This window comes from Nothoprocta perdicaria, unplaced genomic scaffold (genome assembly GCF_003342845.1).
Source record: "Nothoprocta perdicaria isolate Ctin4 unplaced genomic scaffold, notPer1 scaffold_212, whole genome shotgun sequence".
Lineage (NCBI taxonomy): Eukaryota > Metazoa > Chordata > Aves > Tinamiformes > Tinamidae > Nothoprocta > Nothoprocta perdicaria.
The window spans coordinates 1,319,336-1,344,415 of NW_020455339.1; the positions used below are offsets into that span (position 1 = coordinate 1,319,336).

At 44.4% G+C, this 25,080-nt stretch overlaps 1 protein-coding gene across 1 annotated transcript in view; it reads left to right on the forward strand.

Annotated features, from left to right (window-relative positions):
• ILDR2 (immunoglobulin like domain containing receptor 2) overlaps positions 1 to 17,545 on the forward strand; it is a gene marked incomplete at its 5' end in the record, with an annotated part of 29,836 nt that extends 12,291 nt beyond the window's left edge. Inside the window, 6 exons of the mRNA XM_026038546.1 lie at positions 4,184 to 4,330; positions 5,104 to 5,280; positions 10,402 to 10,518; positions 12,306 to 12,516; positions 13,318 to 14,005; positions 14,778 to 17,545. Of these exons, the coding sequence (XP_025894331.1) occupies positions 4,184 to 4,330; positions 5,104 to 5,280; positions 10,402 to 10,518; positions 12,306 to 12,516; positions 13,318 to 14,005; positions 14,778 to 14,813 (1,376 nt within the window). The remainder of the gene's footprint in view (positions 1 to 4,183; positions 4,331 to 5,103; positions 5,281 to 10,401; positions 10,519 to 12,305; positions 12,517 to 13,317; positions 14,006 to 14,777) is intronic.
• Positions 17,546 to 25,080: the final 7,535 nt, after the last annotated feature.

Sequence of the window (25,080 nt, forward strand, 5' to 3'; positions counted from 1 at the left end):
CTCAGCAGCCTCCTGTGCCCATGCAGCTTTGTACGTCAGCCGCTCTTGTGCGGTAGTAATTAACACCCGGCCACCCCCGGCTTGGGGCTGTGGGTACTCGTATAGCAACTACCACAGATGGTAGCACAGGAGGTGCTAGGAATAGAGCACGGCTTAGCAACCTGGCAGGGGCACGGTTGCTCTTGTGCTACATGGCCAGGACATTGCCTAGGTAAGACCAGGTGGTTTTGGACCAGACATGAGCTCTCTGCTCATGATGAATCCCTAGCTAGGCAAACGAATTGGACGGCCACCAATTTTAGACACCTACCTAAAGAGGAAATAGATGCTGAGCAACAGATGGTCCTTGAAAGCGAAGAGCTGTGAGAACATTTAGCCCTGGAGTCATCTGATCATCCCCTGACAGTACCAAAGGAGTGTTTTTTTCACACTTTTGTGTAAAAATGCAACTCTACATGAATGTGTGAAGCTAGGTAAATCTGTCCCAGAGATGCAAATGTCTTCAACCTCCAGGAGAAATGTCTCCAACCTCCAGGAGAAGGCAAACGTCCTCCAACCTCCAGTGTCACCTTAAGCTCCCTGCAAGTTTCTGTGTGGTGGGAGAAGGTTTGGTCTTTTCAGTTTACACAGAAATTCATTTTCCATTGCCTAACACTTTTTAAAATTATTATTTTTTTTTACATTTTTACTGAATGGATATGAAATTCTGCTGTGTTGGCCAGGTAGTTTTCTGGTACCCCCACTGCACATATATAAACAACAAGAAAGGGTAAAAGGCATTGCAAACCACATTTCATCTGTTAGCATTACCGCTTACCTGTAGAAACAAAATCAGAAACACTCCTGCAAGTTCAAAAGAGTAGCCACCAGACACTGAGGACCCATAGCATTTCAATTTGGTAATCTTTTGGATCTCAATGATATAGTTTTGCATTTGAAAGGACTGTGACAGAAGTTAACAGCTATCGTAACAAGGGAAAGATTAGGGAATTGCAAGCATAAATGCATGCWCTCCCAGTTCTGTAGTTAAAGGAAGAGGCAGCAGGTCTTTTGCTGTAATCTTCATCTCACGACAGAGGAAAATGCTCTGACTTTTTATGAAGCAAAATCCTTCCTGATTCATAGACCCTGTGATGGAAACACTGATTTCAAACATCCCCTCGTACTGCAGAGTGAGTATCTTGCAATGGGTAATGCACAAACTATACCTGGCCTCTCTTCGGGCTCCTGGAACACCTACGGAAAGATCACAGATTTGCTTACACTGGACTTTGTTTTTTATTCCTCCACCAGACTTTCATCCTTTATGGCATGATGGAGAACAGTTCACTGGTAGCTCTAGAGATTTGACAGCTGAGCTTTCCTGCATAGCTGTGGCTGCTCATGTGTGTTGTGCRATACTATTTCTTCGGATAAATGCCAATTGAAGAGAACAATTGAGAATATGGCAAAGGAAAAGCTACTGGGCCTTTGCTGGTTCAGGATAGCGGGATAATCTCAAGAATCCCTTGAGATTAGGAAGTGGAGGATTGGAGAGGATAGTCTGGCTTACCATCTTGCTTGCTATCCCAAGCACTATGTAATTTCATCCTTTTCATAAGATTAGCAGGTTTAGGAGTAGTAAGGTTTTGGCCTTCCCCTCTTCCACTGATGGCTTTCTTTGATGTGCCTCTTCTAATTTTCATCTGCTCTTATACACAGTTTGTTAAATACCCATTTATTTAGGACTTTAATACCTATTTTTTCCTCCTGCTGCTCATTCCCACAGCATATTTACAGGCAGGAGCTGCATATACACTCAGCTTTCTCTTCAGTAAATTAATGCAGCAAGTTTTTTTCTCTCCTTGTGCAAGGCAGACTATCTAGTTGCTTGATCACTCTAAAATCCATGTTCTGCATGTGCTCCAGCTTGCATTCATCTTTTCTTGCACAGAGATGACCAAAGCAGCATACTATTGTTAACTTTATCAGAAGTTCCTTGGAGAGAGCTTGTTACAATAGCGCTAATATTTCCTTCTTGCTACCAGAAAATCCTCCTCTACTACACAAAGGATTAAATTTGCCTTTTTTGTTGTTGCTCTGTCATTTAAGTCGTTATAGTATAATATATGGACTAGTATACTCTATTCATTCTTCTTTTTTTCAGCTGTTTCATCAATCAGAAGTTTTGTTTTTAAACCTTGACTGTATGACCTTGAAATTTCGAATCGCTGAATTTCTAGCTTCTTATTGTAGACCCAGTGACAGCTRGCCCTTCCATAGGATAGCCCAATCCTCATCTTTATTGACAGTGCTTTCCTAAAACCTTTCCTACTTGAGTTGTATTAATATATTCCAAGGTTATTCATGAAAATATTAAATAAGATGGCTCCCAGAACCATTGCTTGAGGAAGTGCATTAGTAATCTCATTTCAGCTGTTACTGTTCTCTTCAGAAATGTTTTCCTGCTGGCATTTCTTTATTCATTAGCTAATTTCTTTTCACAACAGATAGTAGCCAAAAAAAAGAGTAATTCCACAAGAACCAAAATCCTCTGCAAGTTGAAATGAAACTCAGCTGTTTCCACTAAAAAATGAATAAATATTCAAAAAATAAAAACATTTCACTTCATACATCTGAAATGTTTTGACTTGTAAATGCTAGATCATTCACTGAGTTTTTTTTTAAGGAAATTGTAACTTCTAAATTAAATGGCATTTAGAAAAAAAGAATAATTTGTAAAAGAGATAAGGAAAGTTCCAGCAAAATAGAGCATTTTACTTCTGTTCTAGCAAAGTGCCATGGATAATGAATCAAAAATGAAAATTTCTAATTTTCGCATTTTATTAAGAACTAGAAAAGTGTTTGTTTTGCTAGTTCCAGGACAATCATTTTTCCCATGTCTTTTCAGCTCAGTGACCAAATTCAAAAGTGCACTATTTTCTCACTGTGATTACATACCCCCATTGCAATCCTTGTGTAAAACAGTCTTCAACTCAAATAACGAAGTCTTAGGAGGCCCCTTCAGTTTGGGAAGAGTGGTCTGCTTCCCCCTCCTTTTTTTTTTTTTTTTTTTTTTTTCTTCTCTTATACAGGCCCTACCCACCACAAAGCAGCCCCACTACTACTGTATTTTCTTCCTTAGTGCCTTTTCCCCCTTAGGCATCTGGAGTCTTTTGTCACAGGTTTTCCCTTTTGCCAGGGGTATGGATTTTAGATAGGGGGGTATGCATCTCTGATTTAAATCCAGTTCAGGTCTCTTATACACAAAAAGTCATGAAGTTTCTTGGTCAGGAGATGTTCACCGACCATGTCTTTAATCCAGGAACCCTTGYATGCACAACCTTCACAACGCACGGGGCGGCACAGATCTGGGAGCTGCCCTGGTTGGGGTTGAGCGCCCGCTCCCGCCATGGCTGCTACTGCTACAGATTTCCTGGCAGYGAAGCCTGAACCATTTTCTTGCTCTCTTTCCCATGTAATGTGAACGGAACCCATTTAAACCCCAGCCTGATTTGTGTGGACCAGCTCTTCTGCGCTGTCACATGTGTTTTTCAGACGTTCCATTTTGAAGCCTGGAGCATTTTGTCTGAGGCATCAGCAAAAGGAAAAAAAAATCGGTTGTTAGGTTTCCTGGCTGGCTGCAATGCCTGAATAGGATGTTCTTTCAGCACATTCAAAAGAATAATTGCATGCGTGGGCCTAGTTGTGAAGGGGCAGGCCTGGCTCATTTACGGAGTTATTTATAGCATGCTTTGCACCATCGTTTGTCCCACTAAAACTAGAATACGAGTAGAGAGTGCACACACAAGCAAGGCATGGGCATGGCTAGGACGAACGTGCCTTTAGGGAGAGCCAAAGGTCCGCAGCACATGTCTTGTGGCATTTGTGCAGCTCTGCTGTGGCACCCGGGGATTCCTGGGCTGGGGAACTGGAGCTGTGCTGCTCACCTGCCAGCCAGTCCCTGTCCTCTCAGAGGCAGTGGGAAAGGAGCACATTTCAGTAACTAGTTCTCGCTGTGATGTGCCCTTGGTGCCTTGACACAGGGTGGGGTGCAGTCCTGGACGAGGAGGGAATCTGCTCCCTTTAAAGCCCTGCTTATCTGTTTTGCCTGTATCTCCAGGGAGAGGAGGATGCTGCCATCCTCTTCTAGAGGGGAGTGCAGTCTGCTAAGTATCTCTTTTTTTCTCCCTTTCTTTTCCAGAATGGGTCTTTGTGGGCCTGGTGATCCTTGGGGCGTTCCTGTTCTTCCTCCTGGTTGGGATCTGCTGGTGCCAGTGCTGCCCACACAGCTGCTGCTGCTACATMCGCCTGCCCTGCTGTCCTGAGTCGTGCTGCTGTCCCCGGGCGTGTGAGTGACCCCATGCACCGGGGGGATGCAGCCCGTGGCTGCGCCTCCTTTGCTCCCCAGCCTGCACCTCCTTGGCTCCCCGACAGAACAGGAGAAGCAACCTGCTCAGGCAGCCTCCTTCGCCCCAAGACTTTTGCCTGACTAAAGAACCAGTTCCCAGGGAGTGAAGCATCTGACCTCTTGCTGGGTGGTTGAGTGCCCAAAGCTAATTACAAATGTAACTGCTGAGCCCTCCCCGCCTCCTAGCCGAGCCTGTTTCCAAAGTGTCATGCTCCCCTACCAAAGTTGTCATCCTGTCAGTGAGTGTTGCGGAGGCAGAGCCGAGAGCATCCTGGGAGGTATTTTCCTGACATTGCAAAGCAGCTGTCCCAGACACTAGTGTAAAATCCTTACAAGCCATCAAGGTTCCCAGTTAGGCTCAGGCAGATCTGTCGAGTTCCATGAGCCTCATCCTGGCAGCTTGAGTCATCCATTGCTTTTAAAGTTGAACTGCCACTAAGCTGTGGCAGCAGTGATGCAGCTCTAACGCTGAATGTCTTCCAGTCACTGGCACACAAGGCAGCTTGGAGCACTCACCCGACAAGTTAAGCTGCCATAGCGTTTTTTTAAACTTCCCCCTTGTGCCCTCTGAGATATAGAGAAGTTCAGGTTGGCCTTTCTGTCTTTTGATGAGTTGTCTCCTGCTGGGTTGTCCCTAAGGGTGGTTGTGTGCAGTTTTCCTGGGCTCAGGGGAGGCTGGTGTGATGCTGACTGCTGTTTTTTCTCTTTTCTAGTGTACGAAGCAGGCAAGGCCGCAAAAGCTGGATACCCTCCTGTGGTCTCCTCCATGCCAGGTCCATATTACATCCCCACTGTTCCTGTAGCTGGTGTACCGTCTCCTGCTGTGCTGATGGATAAGTCGCACCCCCCTCCGTTGGCCCCGAGTGAGACCAGTGGAGGAAGCCAAAATGGTAACTTGCCCCGCTAGGCAACGTGTGCCCTTGACTGGGAGCAGGGCTGAGGAGAGGAGGCACAAATGTCACTGAAAGAGTGGTATGAGCAGAAGAAATCTAGAGCAACTGCATTTTAATCCTTGCTCTGCCACTGACATTTCCACYCCTTAGGGCTACATGGACCAACTTTTTCAGTGTCTCCAGCCAAGTATCAGTTTGAGGGGACCCAATTACACCAGTGGGATTTAGGAGGGTACTATCCCTCCCTGCAGCAAACATTTATTTCGGATAAAGGTGGTTGCAGGGGAGCAGAGGCAGCGGCCGTTTTCCCTGTAGAGCCTTGCAAGCTGCTGCTGCTGCTCTGAGCAGGGCACTGCTTGCCCTCCTCTGGCAGTGTTTTTTGCTGTAGTATGTTTTGCAGTCCCTGTGTCAATCTGGGCACATGGGGATGTGTGCTTCTGCCCCAGAGCTGTTGGGGCTGGACCCCCTCCCCAGTCAGTAKGCTGCCCTGCTAGTTCAGCCTTTGTGTTGGTAGAGTGAGGGCAGCAAAAGCCTACCAACTGGAAGGGAGATGCAGATCAATACAGATGTGCCCAGTGAGCCAGCTGACTTGGTGAAGGTTACTTCTCGACTGCAAAAGAAAGTACCTTTGAAGAAGAGGAAGGTGGCTATATTACCACATCCAGCCCCTCTTCTGGATCAGAGTGCTGCCTAAATTCAAATGTATTACAGTGGGAAAAATGACCCTCACCAAGACAGAGTAATCTGTCGTGTTGCTGTAATYTGTCCTGCTGACACAGTATGCTGGCTATTGATCCAGCTGCATGGACAATTTCAAGGCGCTTTGCTAATTCTCAACCGTTAACATTGATCATAGCAGTGTGTTGATAAGACATTTCTAAAAGGGGACTGTGAAGTAGCATATTCAAAAAAACTAAGCTTTCAGAATAGCTTTCCATATCTCTCCCCTGCCCTCGTCAGTATAGCAACATTTTTGGAATTAACAACAACAACAAAAAATCCTTCAATAATCATACATTTTTTTCCACCAAAATCAAAACAAGGGTCTGTAATGGACTACTTTGAAATAGGAAATCAGTAACTAACCCAAAGCAGAATATATCCAATGCAAAATTTATTGTCAGAGAATGAGGAAGGTCAAAGGGKTTTTTTTTTGTCTTTCTGTAAAATGTGATTGTATATAGAACATGAGATTAACTTTGGGAACTTTAGAGAGTTTTAAGAGTCAGTTCACAGTCAAACACTCGGGTTTTCTGTGCTTCAGTAGCAGAGTGCAAGTACAGAATGAAAAAACTGTATGTGTTTGAAAAACAAATGGAATGTGTCTTAGCATCTCACAATCATTACACAGACAGATGTATTTATTATTTAGTGTGACCCAAACTRGCAGGACTTGTGTCCTCAACTCAGAACTTGGCAGGAAGTACTAAAGATTGCTAGGAAAACTGTTGTTACACACTTTTGAGTGTTGTGGTAGCAGAATAGAGATTTTTTACCTTTGCTGATTCATATTTAATACAGTAACACTGACAAACCCTCAGTCTGGATCAGGTCCATGGTGGGCAAGGGACTTTACACTGTGGGTACTCTTTGAACAGCAAAGCTAAGGTTGATATCCTGTACCTYGTCTCTTAAGATTCTCCATGAAGCCAGAATATTCCCTAATTGCAGGTTATAGAAGAGAAAATACATTACGTGGCTATTCCAAACTACTTATGTGCTAGTTGCCCAGACAGTGAGCTAAGCAAAACAGGTAACGGTTTAGCTTATAATGACCACTTTTGTCCAGAAGGAACACTAATTACAGTCTCTGMATCCTCCACACAGCCACTGTAGGCTTGATCTGAAACTTGTGAAAACGTGCTCTCTTTGAGACCTCAGTCCTTCTGTAACATTTATTTTAAAATGGTCAAAGGGGTCTTAGAAGAGTTGGGGGTGGAGACTAGAACGTTCTGTAATCCTGGTTCCCAGGCTAAAAATGACAGCTCCTGCCCTAGACAGCCTCACCTATGAGGTGATCTAGTCAGCAAACAAAGGCATTTAGGAAATCTCTGTAGAGTTACGTAAAAGCCATGTGACAAAGCAAGGATTTTCCTCAGTTCAGACTGCAGTTGCTGATCAGTACTATGTCACCATCAAAACAGCAGGTCTCTGCCTTTCCTTCACCACAAGGAAGTCCCAAGGAAGTGTAGAAACTCAGTCCTAAACTTAGGGCTAGATGGGAAAAAAATAAGAAAAAAACCCATCTGGCTCTCTTATTTAGGAGTGTTGGCAACATATAAATTAGATGTGTGCTCTGCCTATTTTAAACACAGTAGTTACAGGAGACCTTTGCAGAGTTTCCTTGACCCATGCAGAAGCTTTTGATCTGAGAGCTGGACTCCAGACCTTTAATGTGGAAGATGTTTAAGGTCTCTTTTATTTCCTACCCATACTTGTCTGAAAAAAATAGTAATGCTGACCTTTCTGGGGAGGGAAACAATCTGCAGTTTTGGCTGGCTTGTTTCCACCCACAGAAGAATGAAGTRTCTGGCATTACACAAATTAACACACAATTATACAATACTAGAAACTTATGAGCTCTTCATGGGGAGAAAGTGTGGCCTAATGGAGAAGAATGTTCCATTTCTGTTAACTTAAGTGAGTGATTCTGGGCAAATGGTTAACTTCTCTTCATTTCCATTTTCTTATAATCAAAATTAGCCTAAAAATACTGGAGTATTTTGGCATTTTACAACTGAGTGTGCAAGGAAGAAGCCCTAAGAAGTTGGKTTTTTTTTAAATGAAGGAATAATAAAAAGAATCAAGACATGGAACATTCATTATCACTGCAAGAAGTATTTAATAAACAAACTTAGATGGGATATATGCATTATCTCTTAATAGAAATTACTTTTTATGAGCCGCTCTCGGTCATTTTTGCAGATTTAATTCCAATGTTAATTTCGAAATGCTTAGAGAGTTAACCAAGAAATTAATTTTGCTTTTGATACACAGCTGCAATAGAAAGTTGAGCATGAAGTCAGCGTGAAGCCTAGCTAATTCTCCATCGGTTCCGGGAGCTATGGATGTTGCCTACATAAATATCTGGCACAGCCCTAGAGAGACTAGTGGCTCTAGGGAGACAGCCTCTGGAAGCTGTCAGTTCAGGTTCCCCAAAGTTTACTAGTAGGTCAGAATCATTTCCAGCTGATGGTTGTCTGTTGGCCTGTGTGAAAATGGGGTAGTAATTTAGCTGAACTCCTAGTACACACATTAGAAGAAATAACAGTAACAGGTCTCTCTCTTTCTGTCAGTCAGCCCCGATGGTAAGACAAACTGTAGACCTCCCTTGGCTGTTTCTGCTGCTCTGCCAGCTCTGTGAGGGCAGGAGGAGTCATCACCTCTCCGGCCACTCAGTGCAGCCTGTGTTCATAGCAGCAACCTCGCTTGAACAGACTGGTGGTCTTATGCTTCAGAAGGCAGGGGCAGAGTTTCTTGTGTTCTGCATATCACTGTGTGCGTTTACAGTCATTGTACATGCATATTGGTGGTGATATTAAAACACAGCAAAACTCCAGACTGCAGGCAGCTGAGCTTTCTAGGTATCTTCTGGCGACACACTGAAAGCTTAAGCCTGCTGGACCCATACTATGTCTTAACATCTAATACCTTTCCTAGTACAGATAAACAAGATACCAGTCAAGATTTAGTTATTTACCTTACAGACAATGAAAATATGCAGTAAAGCATTTTCTCTTTCACAGTAAAGCAATCTGCAGGATTATGACAGGCATCTTCTACCCATTTCTGTACCACAGGCATTTCTTGAAGCAGAGCATTGTTATTAAGTAGTGCAGAGATACATGCACAGCAATTTAGGACAGAAGGTGCCTAAGAATACCTCTGCCAAGTCCTTGCTCTGCCCACACAGTGCATACTGTGCAACAYACCATCAAACCCATACGTTGGTAGCTTAGTGTATCAGGATGCGGGTTGAAATGCACAAGAAACAGGTTGGATCACAACRGCAGTGCTCATGCAACACTACAGTACTCATACAAGATAACAGGTTAAGCCTATGCAAAGCAAAGGGGTTCGTTTCATAGGGTAAGTGAAGAGTCTCCATAGCTGTTTTCCAGTGAGGCTGAATCTGAGGGCTAGATTTGTTGTCCTGTTCTGAAGGTTGACCTGTGTTCCTGTTGGTGCTGGCACAGCCCYGGGCTGGGGCCTTTGTTAAATGCTCGCTCTGGAAGCCTTAGTCTCTCTGAAGTTTGGATGGCTGGAGGTCTGTGCCCGCTGAATGCCTGCCTGTCCTGAGGGAGCTAGGCTCTTCATGGGGTTAGGGACAGGGAGCCAACCTGCTAGAGTCAGAGCTCCTGTGGCGCCAGGTGCCTAGGGGCTGCTCTTTTGCACCCACACAGGAAGGTGACAAAAGCCAAAAAGCTGCCCAGTCTTCCCCATGCAAATGGAGTCATCAGCATGTAAAAAATGTCAGAGCAGGCAGTTTCACAGGTACATAGTGACCTGATTGGCCCCATCATTGGATCTGGTATAAATCTCAAAGCGGTGTGCCTTGCTTTATGGGACTTACTGTAATTCCATGGAGCTCCTCTGACCACATGCTCATCAACCCATAACATAATTCACAGGGACAGGGAGGGTGGAGTGGTGCAGCAGAGCCACAGCACCCAGATACTTAGGCCCCTGCTTCCTCTGCACACCGGGTGCTTGCTGCCCTTTCTGCACAGGGGAAGTGTGATCTGYGACTGCGCTTCCCATACCATGGCAAATCATCTCCACAATGCTAAAGAAGGGGAAATGAGTGCTGCTTTTCTCAGAGAAAATCACTCTGGCAGTGGCACCATTCAGTGCATCTTTTCTTCCACACTGGGGCATTTCTAAACTCTTTTTTTTTGCTGTTGCTGAAAACTTTATAAATTACATAGCTGCTCACAACTTTACATTCTACTTTACAGACAAATTTCTTCTGAGATAAAGGCTGGCTTGTTTTGTTTTGGAAGACACAGTCTACCTAGCTGCAGACATGAACTCTGCTATAGGAGCAGTGTTTTCTGAAAGGCTTGTTGGACTTGGATGTGTTCACTTCTAAATGCTTTTCTTTCCTTTTCTCTGCAGCAGTGCGCAAAGGATACAGAATCCAGACTGACAAGGAAAGGGATTCCATGAAGGTGCTGTACTATGTGGAGAAAGAACTGGCTCAGTTCGATCCAGCTAGGAGGATGCGAGAACGATGTGAGGAACAAGCGTGGTTTGACTTTTTTTTTTTATCTTTGACCCGAAAAAGACTCTGCAAACTCATAGTTAAAATTGACAATTCACTGGTTTGGCCTCAAAGCCTCCTGCTGGGTTTATAAGAGGAAAGGGAGCTTGGGCTGGATAAAATTTTAGGCATCAATGGATATATTMTGATTTTAAAGAGCTGTTGCTTACCTAATCACCCTTCATTAGTATGAACAAGGTGTGGGGGACAAATGCTCATGAAAATCAGCCACTCAGATAATTAAACTTTTGGATTACCAGTGTCTGAGAAGTCAGGTTCATATTCATGCCTTCTCTAGCAATAGTTGTGTTAGTTAGTAACAAGGTTACTGTGCCCATGACTTACAGGGTGGTGCCTATAAATTCCCACCAAGGGTAGAGGAAGAGGTGATTATTTTAAAAGCTGTTTTGTTTTTTCTGTGTTGCAATGACCGCAGTAGGTTTTGAAGGATGGGAAAAGGTAGTTTGGATTGGCTATTGCCTTGCAAAAGGAGCAAGGAGTACAGGATACACTGAGGAGACAAGGGGATTTTCAGGAGGTTTTAGAACACTGGTCAATGTAAGATCAGAGTATATGCAGTATAGTATATACAGTATAGTATGTASTAGCATGCTACACTAGCATACTATACTAGCAGTCAATATGGGCTGGCAGTCAGCTGCAGGGGAAGAAGGTGGTGATAGGGGCATAATACAGGCTCAGAATTGAGCTTCCATGTGGAACTACGCACTGTGCCCCACAATGTCTTGCAGGCTTGCTTTTATAAACAAAGCCTGCACTTACTGCATTCAAGTAAGGATCTTACCACATGATGAGGCAGAGGTACAGTGGTGGCACGGGCTGGTTCCTCTAGCTGTTCTTCACCGAGGTGACAGCAGTAAGCTGGGGGCTCACAAGTGCCCAGCACAGTTCCTCAGGGCAGCATCCACCTCATGCAGAGCTAACCCCTATCAGGCAGAGAGAGACACTTTTAGAAGAGATGCCCGAGATGCCGCAGATCTAGGAAGGTAGAGGCTTTAGGGAATGGCATTACATCAAGGCTCTGTATAGATTAGGCATAACTAACAAATTATATGTACTTCTAAAACAGTGATTGCTGAGCACACTGTCTTCTCCACCCACAAGATTTACTATAAAAAGACTTCTCCAGATTGGTACGTCAGGCCTCCAGATGTCACTGTGTTTGACAGGGTAGAGACTTACTGTCATTCAGTCTTTTTTGTTTTTTTTTAATCTCTTTTTGAGGGGGTTGTTTTTGTTTTAGCTGGGCAAGTCAGGCCAAATCCAGAGCCAGCCTGTCTCACACCAGCAAGGGGGAGGCGGCACAACTGTTGTGGTACAGTTCCACCAAGTAGAGCGCCCACCTCTCAAGGGAGGAGAGCTCACACATATTACTGAAGCAGCGCTGAGGACTTTTCCATGAGGACTGAACTCAGTTGCCTAAATACAGGCATGGGGTGCCATTTGATATACCAGTGTAATATTACCACCTGGCCACCAGCTACCAGTTCATAAAGACATGGAGTCTCCTGTGGGTCCAGTAGCAGCTCTACATCCAAGCTGGGACCCAGAGGTCTTTAGCAAGAGTTTGCAGAAGGGATTTGGATTCCATTTTTATCTTTTTAATGGGAGGCAGCTCAGCTTTTTTTTTCTGAAAAACCTGCAGCCAAGTCCAACACAGTTCCTGTCCTCTCTTTTTCCCTCACACATGCTGTTGAGTGAAGGGYGTTTTATTCCTTTCTTGCAACATCCCCTACAGATAACAACACCATCTCTGAACTCAGCTCTTTGCACGAGGAGGACTTGAACTTCCGTCAGCCCTACCGTCAAGTGCGAAGGAAACCTCTTCCTCCTTCAGGGGACGTGGATGGGGACGCTGAATACTGGGCAGGAGTGATTGGTGGGGGCAGCACGTCAAGGTCACAGGCTGTCCCTGATTACAGAGATGAGAGGGACAGTTACYGGCACAGGTAAGGAAAGGAGAAGGGTCAAGTGTACTCATAGTTTTCTTACCTTTCCTATTGCTCTGATTCTGTCTAATAGGACAGAGGAGATCACAACAGAAATGTGGAAATTGGAGAGGACAGAATCAATTCCTGCAAGTCTACTGAAGCTTGTCTAGTTGGGCCAAGCTAGATGCTGGTCCCCTTCTAGCTGGGATGTAGCAGTGAGATCAACAGGAAACCAAACCACTCTCTTCAAAGTGCACTGCTAAGATTTGTACCTGTTCCTTCCAACCGTTCTCAGTGCTGGTACACTTTATTAGGAATCACAACCAAGACCTGCACTCCCTGCCTAGAGCAGAGATTTCACTTCCTTCTTCCCTTACACACCAGCAGCCCAATCTCCAAAAAGCAATGGCAGACTTTTTTTTTTTTTCCCTCAGTAGTGGGCTGTAGTGTCAGATGACTCCCTTTACACCTGCTTCAAATTTGTCCTACTATGTGCTTCTGTAGTTAGGTTCTTGGGCTTCTGCAGGCGGACGTATGCAAGCAGGCTTGGGGCAAAGAGAGATGAGGGAGGCACAATCAGAGACTGATGTCTGCTAACACTAGAACTGACCTAGCCACACTAAGCTGCCTTAACAGTGAGCAGGAAGAAGCAGGCATTTTTAGGATGTCATACCTCTCTTCTTACAGAAGATGTTGAAAACAGGTCAGATGAATCACGCCTCAGGAGTGCCTCTTTCCCTTCATTGCCTGCAAAGGCAGCCAGGGGGATGAATTCAGATTGATCTTGCCCTGTGCCTAACCACCTCTTTCCTTCTCCAGCCAGCAGAGATCCAAGTCTGAGATGCTGTCTCGTAAGAGTTTCTCTGTAGGAGTGCCGGCTGTCTCCATGGACGAGCTGGCAGCCTTTGCAGAGTCCTACAGCCAGCGGACCCGTCGAGCAGACAGCCAGGACATGCGGCGCTTTGAGCGCTCAGAGTCACACGGTGGCCGGAGCGGAGGGCTGCCCCACCAGGACAGCTCCATGGAAGAGTACTACACCAAGCGTAGCAGAGGGAATCGAGAGCCATTGACGGACTCGGATCGGGGCTGGTCATATAGCCCACCCCGGAGACGGGCCCATGAGGAGAAGCATCTACCCAGGCTGGTGAGCCGGACACCGGGAGGGAGCCAGAAGTATGATCACTCCTACCTCAGCAGTGTCTTGGAGAGGAAGTCCCGGAGCTACGATGAGAGCGGTGACCATTGTGAAACCCCTACAAAGTTGAGCTCACAACCCAGCCAGAGAGGAGGGGGAACCTATTATGCCTGGTCACCACCCTCTACCTACAAATCCGAGCAGTCACAACAGTCGCAGCAGTCATCATCACCACCTCAGCAGGAGGAAGAAGAGGACACCCTGCCCCCATACAGTGAGAGAGAGCTGAGCCGAGGCCCTTCRTACAGGGCCAGGGAGCAGGCCTACCTCAATGCCTCCGACAAGAAGAGGAAGAAGGACCCCAAGAAAACAGTGAGGCCATGTCTRGCTCTCCTGACCCAAATAGGCTGAGCAGGGAGCCAGCAGGCAGGGCTTATTGCCCAGAGTTTAGGAACAAGGGGGCTCTGCAGGCAAAGGGCAGTCCCAATGGGGGGGTCGCAGATAAGGAAAGTATSTGAGGAGACCATTGGCAAGAGGGCAGTCACTGTGGATTTAGAAATCCAGAAGGGTAAATAACTCCTACCTGGGACGTGATGATAGAGGGGACGTAACAGGCCCAGGTTAACATCCCAGGATAAYAGCCCACCTGTGCCTGGATCTGGGGAAGTACAGGAAAGTACAAGTTAGGGAATTGCTTTGGCTTACAACAGTCTTTGAGCCTAAYTTAAGAGGGCTTTGGTCTTCTGGGTCAGGACACATAGTATCAAGAAATTATGTGACAGAGCTCAGGAGGAATCTTCAGTGGAGTGGGATGATAGCCTCCTGTGGGTTCATACCCATGGGCATGTGTATGGACCACGTGTGCTGAATGCATTCATACAGCATATGAAAAACATGCCCAGTAGCCTGGACTACTGAGGATTAATGAGGTTGCTGGGAAAGGAGAACTGTTTGAAATCTGATCTGTCACTAGAGTAGCTAAGTTGCTAGTCCAGATCTTAGGTGACATGTACAAGAGAGGGTAGAAGTACAAGGCTGAGAAAGCTGATGCTATTTATTTATGTTTGTGTCAAAGCTGCATCTGTCTCTTTCTGTGTTCCAAAGGAGCTTTCCTGATCACATTTCTTTCCTCTTTTCTTCTTAGAATGATTTCCCCACAAGGATGTCCCTTGTGGTTTGAAGTTGTTGGCGGACATACCRTGTTGACGGGCTGCATACCATGAGGTGACTGCGGTGGAAAAGATACAGATCAACAAGCAAAACAGGCCCCTGTGAACCTCCACAGCCACCAGTCATAGACTGTTTGTTTCAGTTGTTAGTTTCGTCAGGGGAGCAGAGGCTTTCATGAGGGACAGATTCCTAATAACTGCGCTCAATCACAGAGACTCTGGGAGTCTGCCAGGAAAAGGAGGCCGGGGCTTTCTTTGGCACCCTGCTTCTCAGTACCTGCTATTCTGTGCTGGAAGGCAGCCAAGTCCATACTATTCCCACATCCCTGAACTGTCTTTGTGCCTCTTGCCCTGTGTCATCCGCAGAGAGAGGCCTGTCTGCATACCTCTCGATCTCACTGTCTCTTCTCTATCTGGATCAAAATTGCCTCCATACTTAAAGCCTTTTCTATATCATCCCCATGCTGTGAGGAGGCCTTTTTCTAACAGCTGCAGGCTGCCTCCAGTTGCTCGGGCCCTAGATCTTGAGAGCAAATCTACATCCTTTCAGACACTATAGAAAAGGACTGATGAGGTGTTACCTTGGCAAGAGCTGAACAGAAAGAGAGAGACAAGTATGGGCTAGTTTGTTCAATATATTTAGTTCTGTTCATACCGTGATGAGAGTGCAAGTGAGACTGCATTGTTTTGAAAGTGGATCAAAGTAGCTTTTATTGTAATGAGAGCATGATGTGTTTCCCTCCCCTCCCTTCCCCAGCTGTGATTTGTTTTGGGTACAGTTGCATTTCCTTGCAGCTGAGCTATGACCTGTAGAGCTTCAAGCTGGAATATTTTACTCTATCATATCATAAGCAGTGCTCTAGCTTTGCTGGTGTTCTGCTCCCAGTGCCACCAGACCTCTCTGCATAGTGGGCTTTTTGTTTTAGAGAAGCAAAATGGAGGAAGTTTTGGTGAGAAGAAGAAAACGGCAGATCTTGGTTCTGTGCTATTGGACTACACCTTTCTGGTCATTGTTCCAAGACATCAAAGAGAGGAGTAACAGTAATGGAAAAATGATTAACACTGTGGATGAACACAGGATTTGGAAGTTACTTTTAATTACAACCATTTCATTCACTTCAATTGTGACCTGATTTTAGTGGCTCTTGTCTCAGGAACAGCTGAATTGAATGTGAGGTGAGTGCTTCACACCACTCAGAAGCTTGACATTCTGATTTTCAAAGAGTATAATGCAGCCATTTATTTTTTGGCTGCTAAATTAGAATGAAATTTGTGTGAAGGAAGATGATCAGAATGACATTTTAATATCCAGTGTTTTGAGTCCTATGAGGCCTAGAAGTAAGTTAGCACTTTATTATGACGTTATCAGCCTCTGAAGTGCGATCTCTCTTGTTACTCTGGAAATTTGGGAGCTAACTGGCCTCAAGTTAGGTGCTCGCTCTAGCAGTGCTGATCGGAACACTGGATTTATTAACATAGCTGCAATTCTTCATAAAAATTAAATTCATTTCTGTATTACTCCTTTGCCATATCAGTTCACCGTGAGTGGATTGGGGGAAAGAAAGAAAAATCTCTAAGGAACTGATGATGTTACTGTACTCATGCTTGAAGGTAAATGGCTATGAGGCTCTCTTCTAACCCCATGCTTCTCTAGTGATGTGTAGCTTTGTAAAGCCCAGTCCAGGGTCTCCCTGACCAGAGAAGGGTTAGTTTGGAGGGGCGTACTGTATCTGGGTCTATCTGCCCTGTTTTATTGCTGGAGATAATAAATTGTAAGTATTTTCATCTTTTCTCATCTTCAGTGTGTTTCCAGGAAATCATAGCGCAGTTAAATAAGGGGTAGAGGGTGGTTTCTATTTGAGATCACTAAGGCCATGCTAACTGTACAGAGCTACATTACATGTCATTTTAAATTAAACATTTCAYACCAGACATGAGGATACTGACACACACACACACATAAAATATATGTTGACATTTTGTTAGTCTGAAAACTCTGGGAGCGTGAATTTAAAGGGAATTTAAATTGACATATCCTTTTCATCAGACATCCAGCACACCCAAGGAAGCGTTTTACATGGAAATTTGAAAGTGCTTTTGCAACAATGACTATGTCAGAGCAGGGCCAAAACAATGATTTAAAGGTCTCTAGAGACTTGAATCTTTTAAATCATTTTGAAAGCTGGAGCTTTGAAAACGTGCGTCTTACCTCAGTTGTGTCATCCCTTATTTCAGTCACTGTAGAGTTTTATTTGAGCAGGCCCCCAGGAATGAGCTATATATTATTAAAAATATGATCCTTCTCATTTATTTGGATCAGTTTTGATTACTTGATGCTGGTGTTGTAGGGCATTTGGACACTAAATTTCAGGAGCTGCCATTTTAGTTATTTAGTTTATAAAAAGGTAGTTGTAATTCTTTCAAGAAGCCTGTTTTAATTGCACATTAAAACTGTAAAACTGTCCAACGTTTTGCTTGAAACCAAGTACCTGGAAAAGTACTGAAGTTTTTGATGAAGACAGAATTACTTACTGACTAGTGGTTCTACAAATTTTACCAGATGAACAAAAAATTTCAGCCTCCAGAAAAGAGCAGGTTGTAATTCCCTAAAGTTGGATGCAGACAGCACCTATCACTTTGCTCTGTCCTTCGTCCAGATCTTAGATTTCCTGCACACTTTATTGGCAAATCCATACCTTCCTATACAAATGTGAAGGATTTTTCGATTACTGATGTCTATCCTCACTATATATTTATTTTTCCTATTAGAAATGTCTCCACAGCAGCACCATGTGGAGCAAATCAGAAAATGAGGGACTTAGGATAGAACTTCTGCCTTTATAGCTCTATCACTCTGATGATCCAAGGCTCAGATAAGCAGCAGAGAGAGGCACAGGGAGRCAGAGGTTCATAGACAGACTGAAGATTCGCTTGTTTCAGATAAGAAGTAACAGTAGGTCTTCGTCTGGACCATCTTTTAGAGCACTTGCAGAGTGCTGGCACTTGTGAATAACAAGCCTGATTATTGCATTTAATGTGACAGTGACAGGATCTCCAAACTATAAATTTTCCAGTGACCAATTTTTATTGCTGGCATAAAATTAAAATCCTTTTCATACAGTATATGGATGTCTGAGTCATATCAAGGGCACAGATGTGTTTGTAGTCTTAAAATAAAGCATCACAACAGTGACTAGCTGAGAAGACAAAAGAGGCAATGAGTGAATTCTGTAGAAAACATATGTGCTCTTAGAGCAATAGTGGGATCAAGCATAAGCAGTAAATCTAGTTGTGCTATCAAAATGTGATCTCAGCTGCTGAAAAAAAATGACATAATGAGAAAATAAATAGTAACATTAATGACTTTTCAATAATCCCTGTATTCCTTTGAAGTACACCGTAAAATTTCCAAGCGGCGTCTTTGCTGTGATCTCAGTGATCTCAGACAACTGAAATAGAAAATTATGTAGTAGTTGGAATGCATGTAAACTTTGGGAAACTCCAACATACACCACCCAAGACAAAGAGGCAGAAGAATCCAAATCTTTGTGCTGGCGCATAATAAAGGAACTGATACTATAAAATAAACATCCTTGCCCTTGTAGTTGTTACGATAAGTCAGGGAGGACCAGGAGCAACATGCCCCAGGCCCTCCTCACCTTCTGCGTAGCCAGCATTGACAGCTGTGGGTGCTGAAGCTTCCTTCCCAGCTCCTCATTTCATATGTGGGTGCCTCAGTAGCACCATGGACTGTGGTTTTAACAGTGGTTTGTGTCTCTGTGGGTAGTCCCTGTAGAGGTCTTCCTGACCTCTTCCAACAAACCTGCTCTAGGTAAGCAATACCTGACACAACTTACAAAAATAAGACAACTGGTTTTGTAATCACTGAGCTGATCATTTTTTCATGCATATCCCCTCTTCAGAGTTAGATAAAGCTGGCAAAAGAAATTTGTGGAAGGAAGTAATAAAGAAAGTATCAGGCAATGCTGGCCTTTCCCAGGGAGGAGAGGAGGGAGCATTCTCTGAGAACTTTTGCTCAGGAGTGTGAGGAGTTCTCCACACATGGGTGCCGCCTCTAACCAGCTTCTCTCAGTAACAGAGTGTTTTGGTATGGCACAGAGGACATTTGGTTAAGCTGTCTGACTATTCCTATACCCGTAGTTTGTCCTAAGCAAAGTAGCTAAGTCTCCATATACACTGAAAGGAGTATGTCTCTTTTGACCCAAGGTCCCTCCCAAAACTTAGTCTCTGAAGAGATGCAGGAGGGCTCCAAGGCTGTACAAATACAAATCCTTGAGAAGGAGCAATCATGAAACATTGCAGAAATCAAACATTAACAAAAAGTATTACCGGTACATGAAAAAATAATATAAGGACACAGTGCTTTTTTTATGCCTGGGCTATTCTGAAAATAAATTCAATGTTGTGGAGATAATTTTGCTGATAAACTCTGTAGAACTGCTTTTTTTTTTCTCTGCTGGGATCTTTCACAGGAAGTTGTGGGTGAAGATTTATCCTGTGCCACTAAGAAGTACAGAGCTTGGGACAAGCAGAAATAGAAGCTAAAGTGGCTTTAACTGATTCCTTGATGGCACAAGAGCAAAGAAAACTTTTGCATAAGCCAAACAATGCAGAACTCATCCTGTGACTGCCTGAAGCTTCTGCAGTATATCATTGCCAGCCAGCTATGCTGGGCCATACGTGCTTTTTACAGCATTGGTGCTGTTAAAATCACCTTCAATTCACCTTGTGGCTCCTAAGGCCCCCTTCCCATTGCCTGGGAAACAGGACATCAGAAAAGAAGCTTCTTAGGTAATGTGATGGGTTGGCTAGTGTTTGATAGTAGTAGTAGTTTGATTCAGAGGCATTTTCAGAAATGCCTCTTCCACATCTAATGTCTTTTTGCTCTTACATTCTGGAATTACCAGAAATGGAACAATTGTAAAAATCAGGTTAATTAAAACTGAAAGAATGTACCTGACATGATCCCCATATGAATTCTGTTGTGACCTTTATAATTGCTTTTTGGCATTCACCCCAACCTGCACTGTTGTTTTTGCCAGGAGAGACTTAACTTCTTGTAACTTTCTGCCTGTCATTTTTTGTCATGCTTGTAAGGCCTCTCTGCTACTCTGTTTCCTTGGCCGTTTTCAGTTAACCTTCAGCTTTGTGCCTAAAGGAACCAAGGCAGTTTAGATGTGGGCTTGAAGTGGTATTTTGTAAAAAAGACCTTTTTAGCCCCTATAGAATAAAAATTGCAGAAAGCAAAACAAAATATCAAGACCTCCAGATATTCCCTCAACCCCAAGCAGGAATGTTACAGGAAACATTTTAAAAATTCAAGCTGAACATAATTTCAAAGTAGGTAAGTATTGTTTGCAGTATTAGGGCAACTACACTAAGAACTTCAAAGTGCCAACAACAGAAGCAAATGTCTTTGGTTTTCATTGTCCCCTGTGAAAGAAGTGGCAAAAACAAGCAGCAGGTCATGAGCTGTAGAAAGCAAACTGGATCCCAAGGTGCCCCTGAGAGGTTGTGGAGTCTCCTTCTCTGGAGATCTTCCAAACCAACCTGCCTGGATGCCGTCCTGTGCCCTGTGCTCTGGGTGTCCCTGCTTGAGCAGGTGGGTTGGACTAGATGATCGCAAGATGTCCCTTCCAACCTCAATCATTCTGTGATTCTGTTTGATTCTGTGTGCTAATAGTTTTATCTGAGTTTACGAACTAAAAGTAGACAGACTTCTTTTAAAAGCACACTCAGTTCAAGGAAATAGCAAGATTTTTCCTCTAAGACCTCTTGGCAGCTCTTCATCGCACCTGCTCTCTTTTCATAGATAAAAAAAATGCCTCCACTTCTGTGCCAGCTGTGTGCTAAGAATCACATGCCTTCTGTGCCCCAGGCACGAACCCCAAATGAACTGGCAAATCTCCTTTGCACATTGTTGCTGTGCTGCATCACACCTGTAGAGTCTGAGGAGCACCAACACTGCTGCTGTTGACGTCGTGTATCCCCACATTGTGCATCTCAGTTCTGTTTGTACAAGCTACACAGGCSAGAGGCCCAGCCACAAGTGTCCAGCTGTCATTGACTTTCATAGCCCCTGTTGAAAATCTCTTGCTGTTTCTCAGTGAGCTGGGCTTTTTCTGTCACTGCTCTGCACTTACAACAGCTGATTTTTTTCCTCATTATTCAGTGAATGAGTGGCTTGTTTTGCTGCACACAGCTTTTGTTATTCCACTTACATTCTTCTTCTCTCCTGTAATGAAGTTACTTTCTAAATGGTGGAAGAAAAGAAAGACATAGCAATGCTCTACATAATATGCAGTACTTTCATAGCTTTTGGAGACATATCCTCATCCCTAATTATGGAGGGTTATTCATTTGCCATGCTTGCAGCTTCAAGCTTGTTGCTTTTGAGTTGTCACCATGGAGAAGATAAAGAGGAAAAGCTACTACCAGACTGCTATTTTTTTTTCTTTTCTTTTCTCCCGCAGACAATTTACCCACTCTTTGCTAAGAAATGATCAGTTGACACAAGCTATTCTCACTTTTTTTTTTTTTTTTCCTTTGGTGGAAACAACTGGACAACAAAAATAACATTTTCCAGTGGAGCATCAGACCCCCTTAAAAATTTCATGGCCAGCACACTGGAGTAAGTTACACAGAGTAAGCATGAGCTTACTCTGCCTCCTTACATAAAATAAATCCGTAGATGTACACTTTGGACTTCATTACTTCACAAAAAGTGTAAACTCTTGGTTTTGCAGGCCACGGAGCTTCTCCATGCAAGTTTTATTAAAAAATCTTAACCTTTATTTTTTTCCTATCAACATCTTTCATTGGCTGTCTGACCTCTTTGTTGTTATGTCTGCAAAATATTATAGATTGATTTTTTTTCCCTCCCAGAAACAACTAACCTTACTCAGCCCCCATGTCCATGTTATAAATAATGGATGTGGATTCCCACACTGTGGATGGAATCTGAACACCATTTACATGGTTTGAGTCGTACCTGATAGGCACTGCATCAGCAGTCAGGAGCAGGCAGGGCACATAGAGCTCCCAGTTCTCGTTTGTGTTACCCTTATGCAAGGCACGTCATTTCTTGGCCCTTCAGCTTCCTCACTGTAAAATGGAAAGCAACACAGAGCCATCTGTTTCCTAAGGCAATGCTGATGAAATCCTGTGCCTTCAGCCCCTCTTCCCCAAGGCACCTCTTCTGAACGCTGCTCTGCATCATGTCTTGACTCCAAGCTTTCTGGCTTTACCAAACTGAATACCTCAGYTTTTACCCTTGACAAATACGGATTCAGGGCTCAAATCTTACAACACTAAGACTAGACTTCATGTTCATACTCTACTAAGTGAACAGCTGTGGTCCTGGGCTAAAAATACCATAGAGACAAGCTCTCTCTATGGAGCCTCACGCAGTGCAGCCCCCACACGGCTCAGCTCCCCAAGTCAGTGCTGAGCACTGCAGGGCACCACTCCATGGTAGCCCGAACCACAAATGTCTCCGACCCAGCTGTGTTGAGTGGTGGACTTGACTCGGATCCTGCTTTATTCAAAGGAGCCCGTGGCTCCTGCCTGTACTTCATGCTTGTTTTTGACTGCGTCACACACACACAGACATGCCAGCAGTGGATGCACAACTGCTGCGGTGGACGTGTTAGGTACAGCCCTCGTACCTCGGACAGAGTTAGGTACGCCCCTCGTACCTCGGATGGACAAAGGCAGAGAGATCTAAGTAAGTGAGATATTTTATTACCAGCTAGCTGGGGTCCAAGGCTCACCCTAGAAGGGGGTCTTGCCAGGGACCCCGAGGCATCTGCACAAGAGGTTTTTATACATTTTAAAGTAAGGATATAAAATCATTAACCCCCCCCCCCATGCTGTTTTGTCCTTTCGGGATTGGCCGATTCTTGTCCAACACCTGCTTCTTTATCTTTCGTTTTGAAAACTTTTCCAAACTGTCCAAGTGTGGGGGTATTCTTTATGAAGTCCTTGCCAAACTGTTCAAGTGTGATTTTTCTTATCTGTCCAAGTGTGGGTGAATGATTTAGAAGTGTCCTTGATGCATGTTATCGATGCTCATAATTTATGATCTTCCAATTAGCCCAAGAGTGGGTAGTTTGTCCTTCAGACGGAGAAGAGAAGGCTGAGAGGGGATCTTATTAACATGTAGAAATACATGAAGGGAGATTGTAGGGGGGAGGGGGCCTAGCTTTTCTCAGTGGTGGCCAGTGATAGGACAAGGGGCAATGGGTACAAGCTGAAACACAGGAGGTTCCATCTCCAAGTGAGGAGGAACTTCTTCACTGTGAGGGTGACAGAGCCCTTGCACAGGCTGCCCAGGGAGGTTGTGGAGTCTCCTTCACCGGAGGTCTTCAAAACCAGCCTGGATGCCGCCATGTGCCACATGCTCTAGGTGTGCCTGCTTGAGCAGGAAGGTTGGACTAGATGATCTCTAGAGGTCCCTTCCAACCTTTAAGATTCTGTGATTCTGTGACAACAACCCTCCACTGCGGGTGCACACGTGCCCTGGCGGCCTCCCCTGGCCTGTGCGTGCCAGCAGCTGCCACCTGGAGGTTGGAGTCAGCACAGGGGGCAAGAGGCCACTCTGATCCAGCTCTGTGGAATGACTCATAGTTTCAGCGTTTGTGGGTGGCCTGGCAGTCTTCTCATTCCCTGCCCTGTTGGAAGGAAAGGCCTTCCCGTTTCCATTTGCAGCAGTAGGCTTTTTGCCGAATAGGAGGTTTGGTGAAAGGATGGCTAAGTGGAGCACATTACTTTTAAGATTCCTTTTCAAAATTAAAACCTTCACGTTAACACCTTCTTAAGCTTGTGTAAGCGTTCAGTATTTTTTTGGACTCCTTTATTTGGACCTCCTACTACCCTAGGGAAAACAAACAAACAAAACCAGATAAACAGACAAAAAAAGCTAACSGCATGTTCATGCCCACAAGTAGGGCAGGTGTCTTTACCTCAAAGCCAACTGAAACTACAGTTTCAGAAATGGTAAGATCTCACTCTGCTCCTGAGGAGGTCACTGAGGGCTGAAGAAAGACACATACACTAGCAAGGGGGAAACCAGTGCAGATCCTGCCTATACAAATAAGGCTGTTGTATGTTCAGATTAAGGACTCACATTGGGCCTGAGTTCTTGACTGCATGGTTACAAGTTTGTGATTCAAGGTCATTTGTGAAATAGGGAAATTAACCTGAAAAAAATAAAAATGCCTGAAGTGTCCAAGTGCCACTTACTACAGTAGGGGTGATGCTTTCAGTCAGTCTTCACTTTTTGGTTATGTAGCAAGCTGTTTACATCACCTCCCTCTCTAGAGCAGGTGCTGGTGATTTTCATGTCCCAGTCATCATATCTCTGTAAGCAACAGATTAGTCAGCACACTCATCTCTGAATAGGTACTCCAGGCTGGGGGAAGTTGAGCTCCAACTGGATACATTTAATACCCAAGAGCCTGCTAAATGTTTATTTATTTTTTTTTTTCTGGAGTTCTCTGTTTCCAGGCAAAGATAAAAGTTATGTGAGTTTCTCCAGGCCTTAATCCTGCTCACATTGAAACTGATTTTTCTCAAGGATGTTAGCCCCCAGGAAAGTGGTTCTTGGATAGAGCTTTAGCCTAAAATGCTAACAGCTTTACCTCTTACAGATGCATTGCCATATCTTACCTAAGGACTACTTTATCCACTTGTCGTCATTAAATAGATGATAAAGCACAGAAAAGACACTGATGCCTGTGGTCTTCGGAAACGAAACCCATCCCAAATGGGAGGATGTAGCGATAGAATGAAGCAAATAAGACCAAAGGGAACTTCTGTGGCTGCCCTTGGCTCCCAGCTCACCTTCTCTGAGGGTGCAGCCCTGCTCTTGCTGCTCCCTAACACGGGAAATAGAAATCGATCTCCTCTTCTGACCTGCAAGATTCTGCCAGAGGATGAGGTTACTAAAAAGAAACACTAGCCTATCTAAAGTTTGTGGCAATCTCAGACCTTGGAAGATAGGCCTGCACAGTTAAAGTTTGAAGAATACATTTCTAAAATGCAGATCTGACACATGCTTGGCCTCTACTGCTAAGCATATGCAGACAGGATGTGTGGGCTGGTACTGTGAACACTTGTTTTTTTTAAATGCTGAGCCCATACACCTTGAGCTGAAATCATCGGCATAATCAAGTGCGCACAGTTCCTGGGAGTCAAATTAGCGAAAACATGGTCAGCAAGCATCCTAGAGCAGCCTTCGTACAGAGATGACATTGT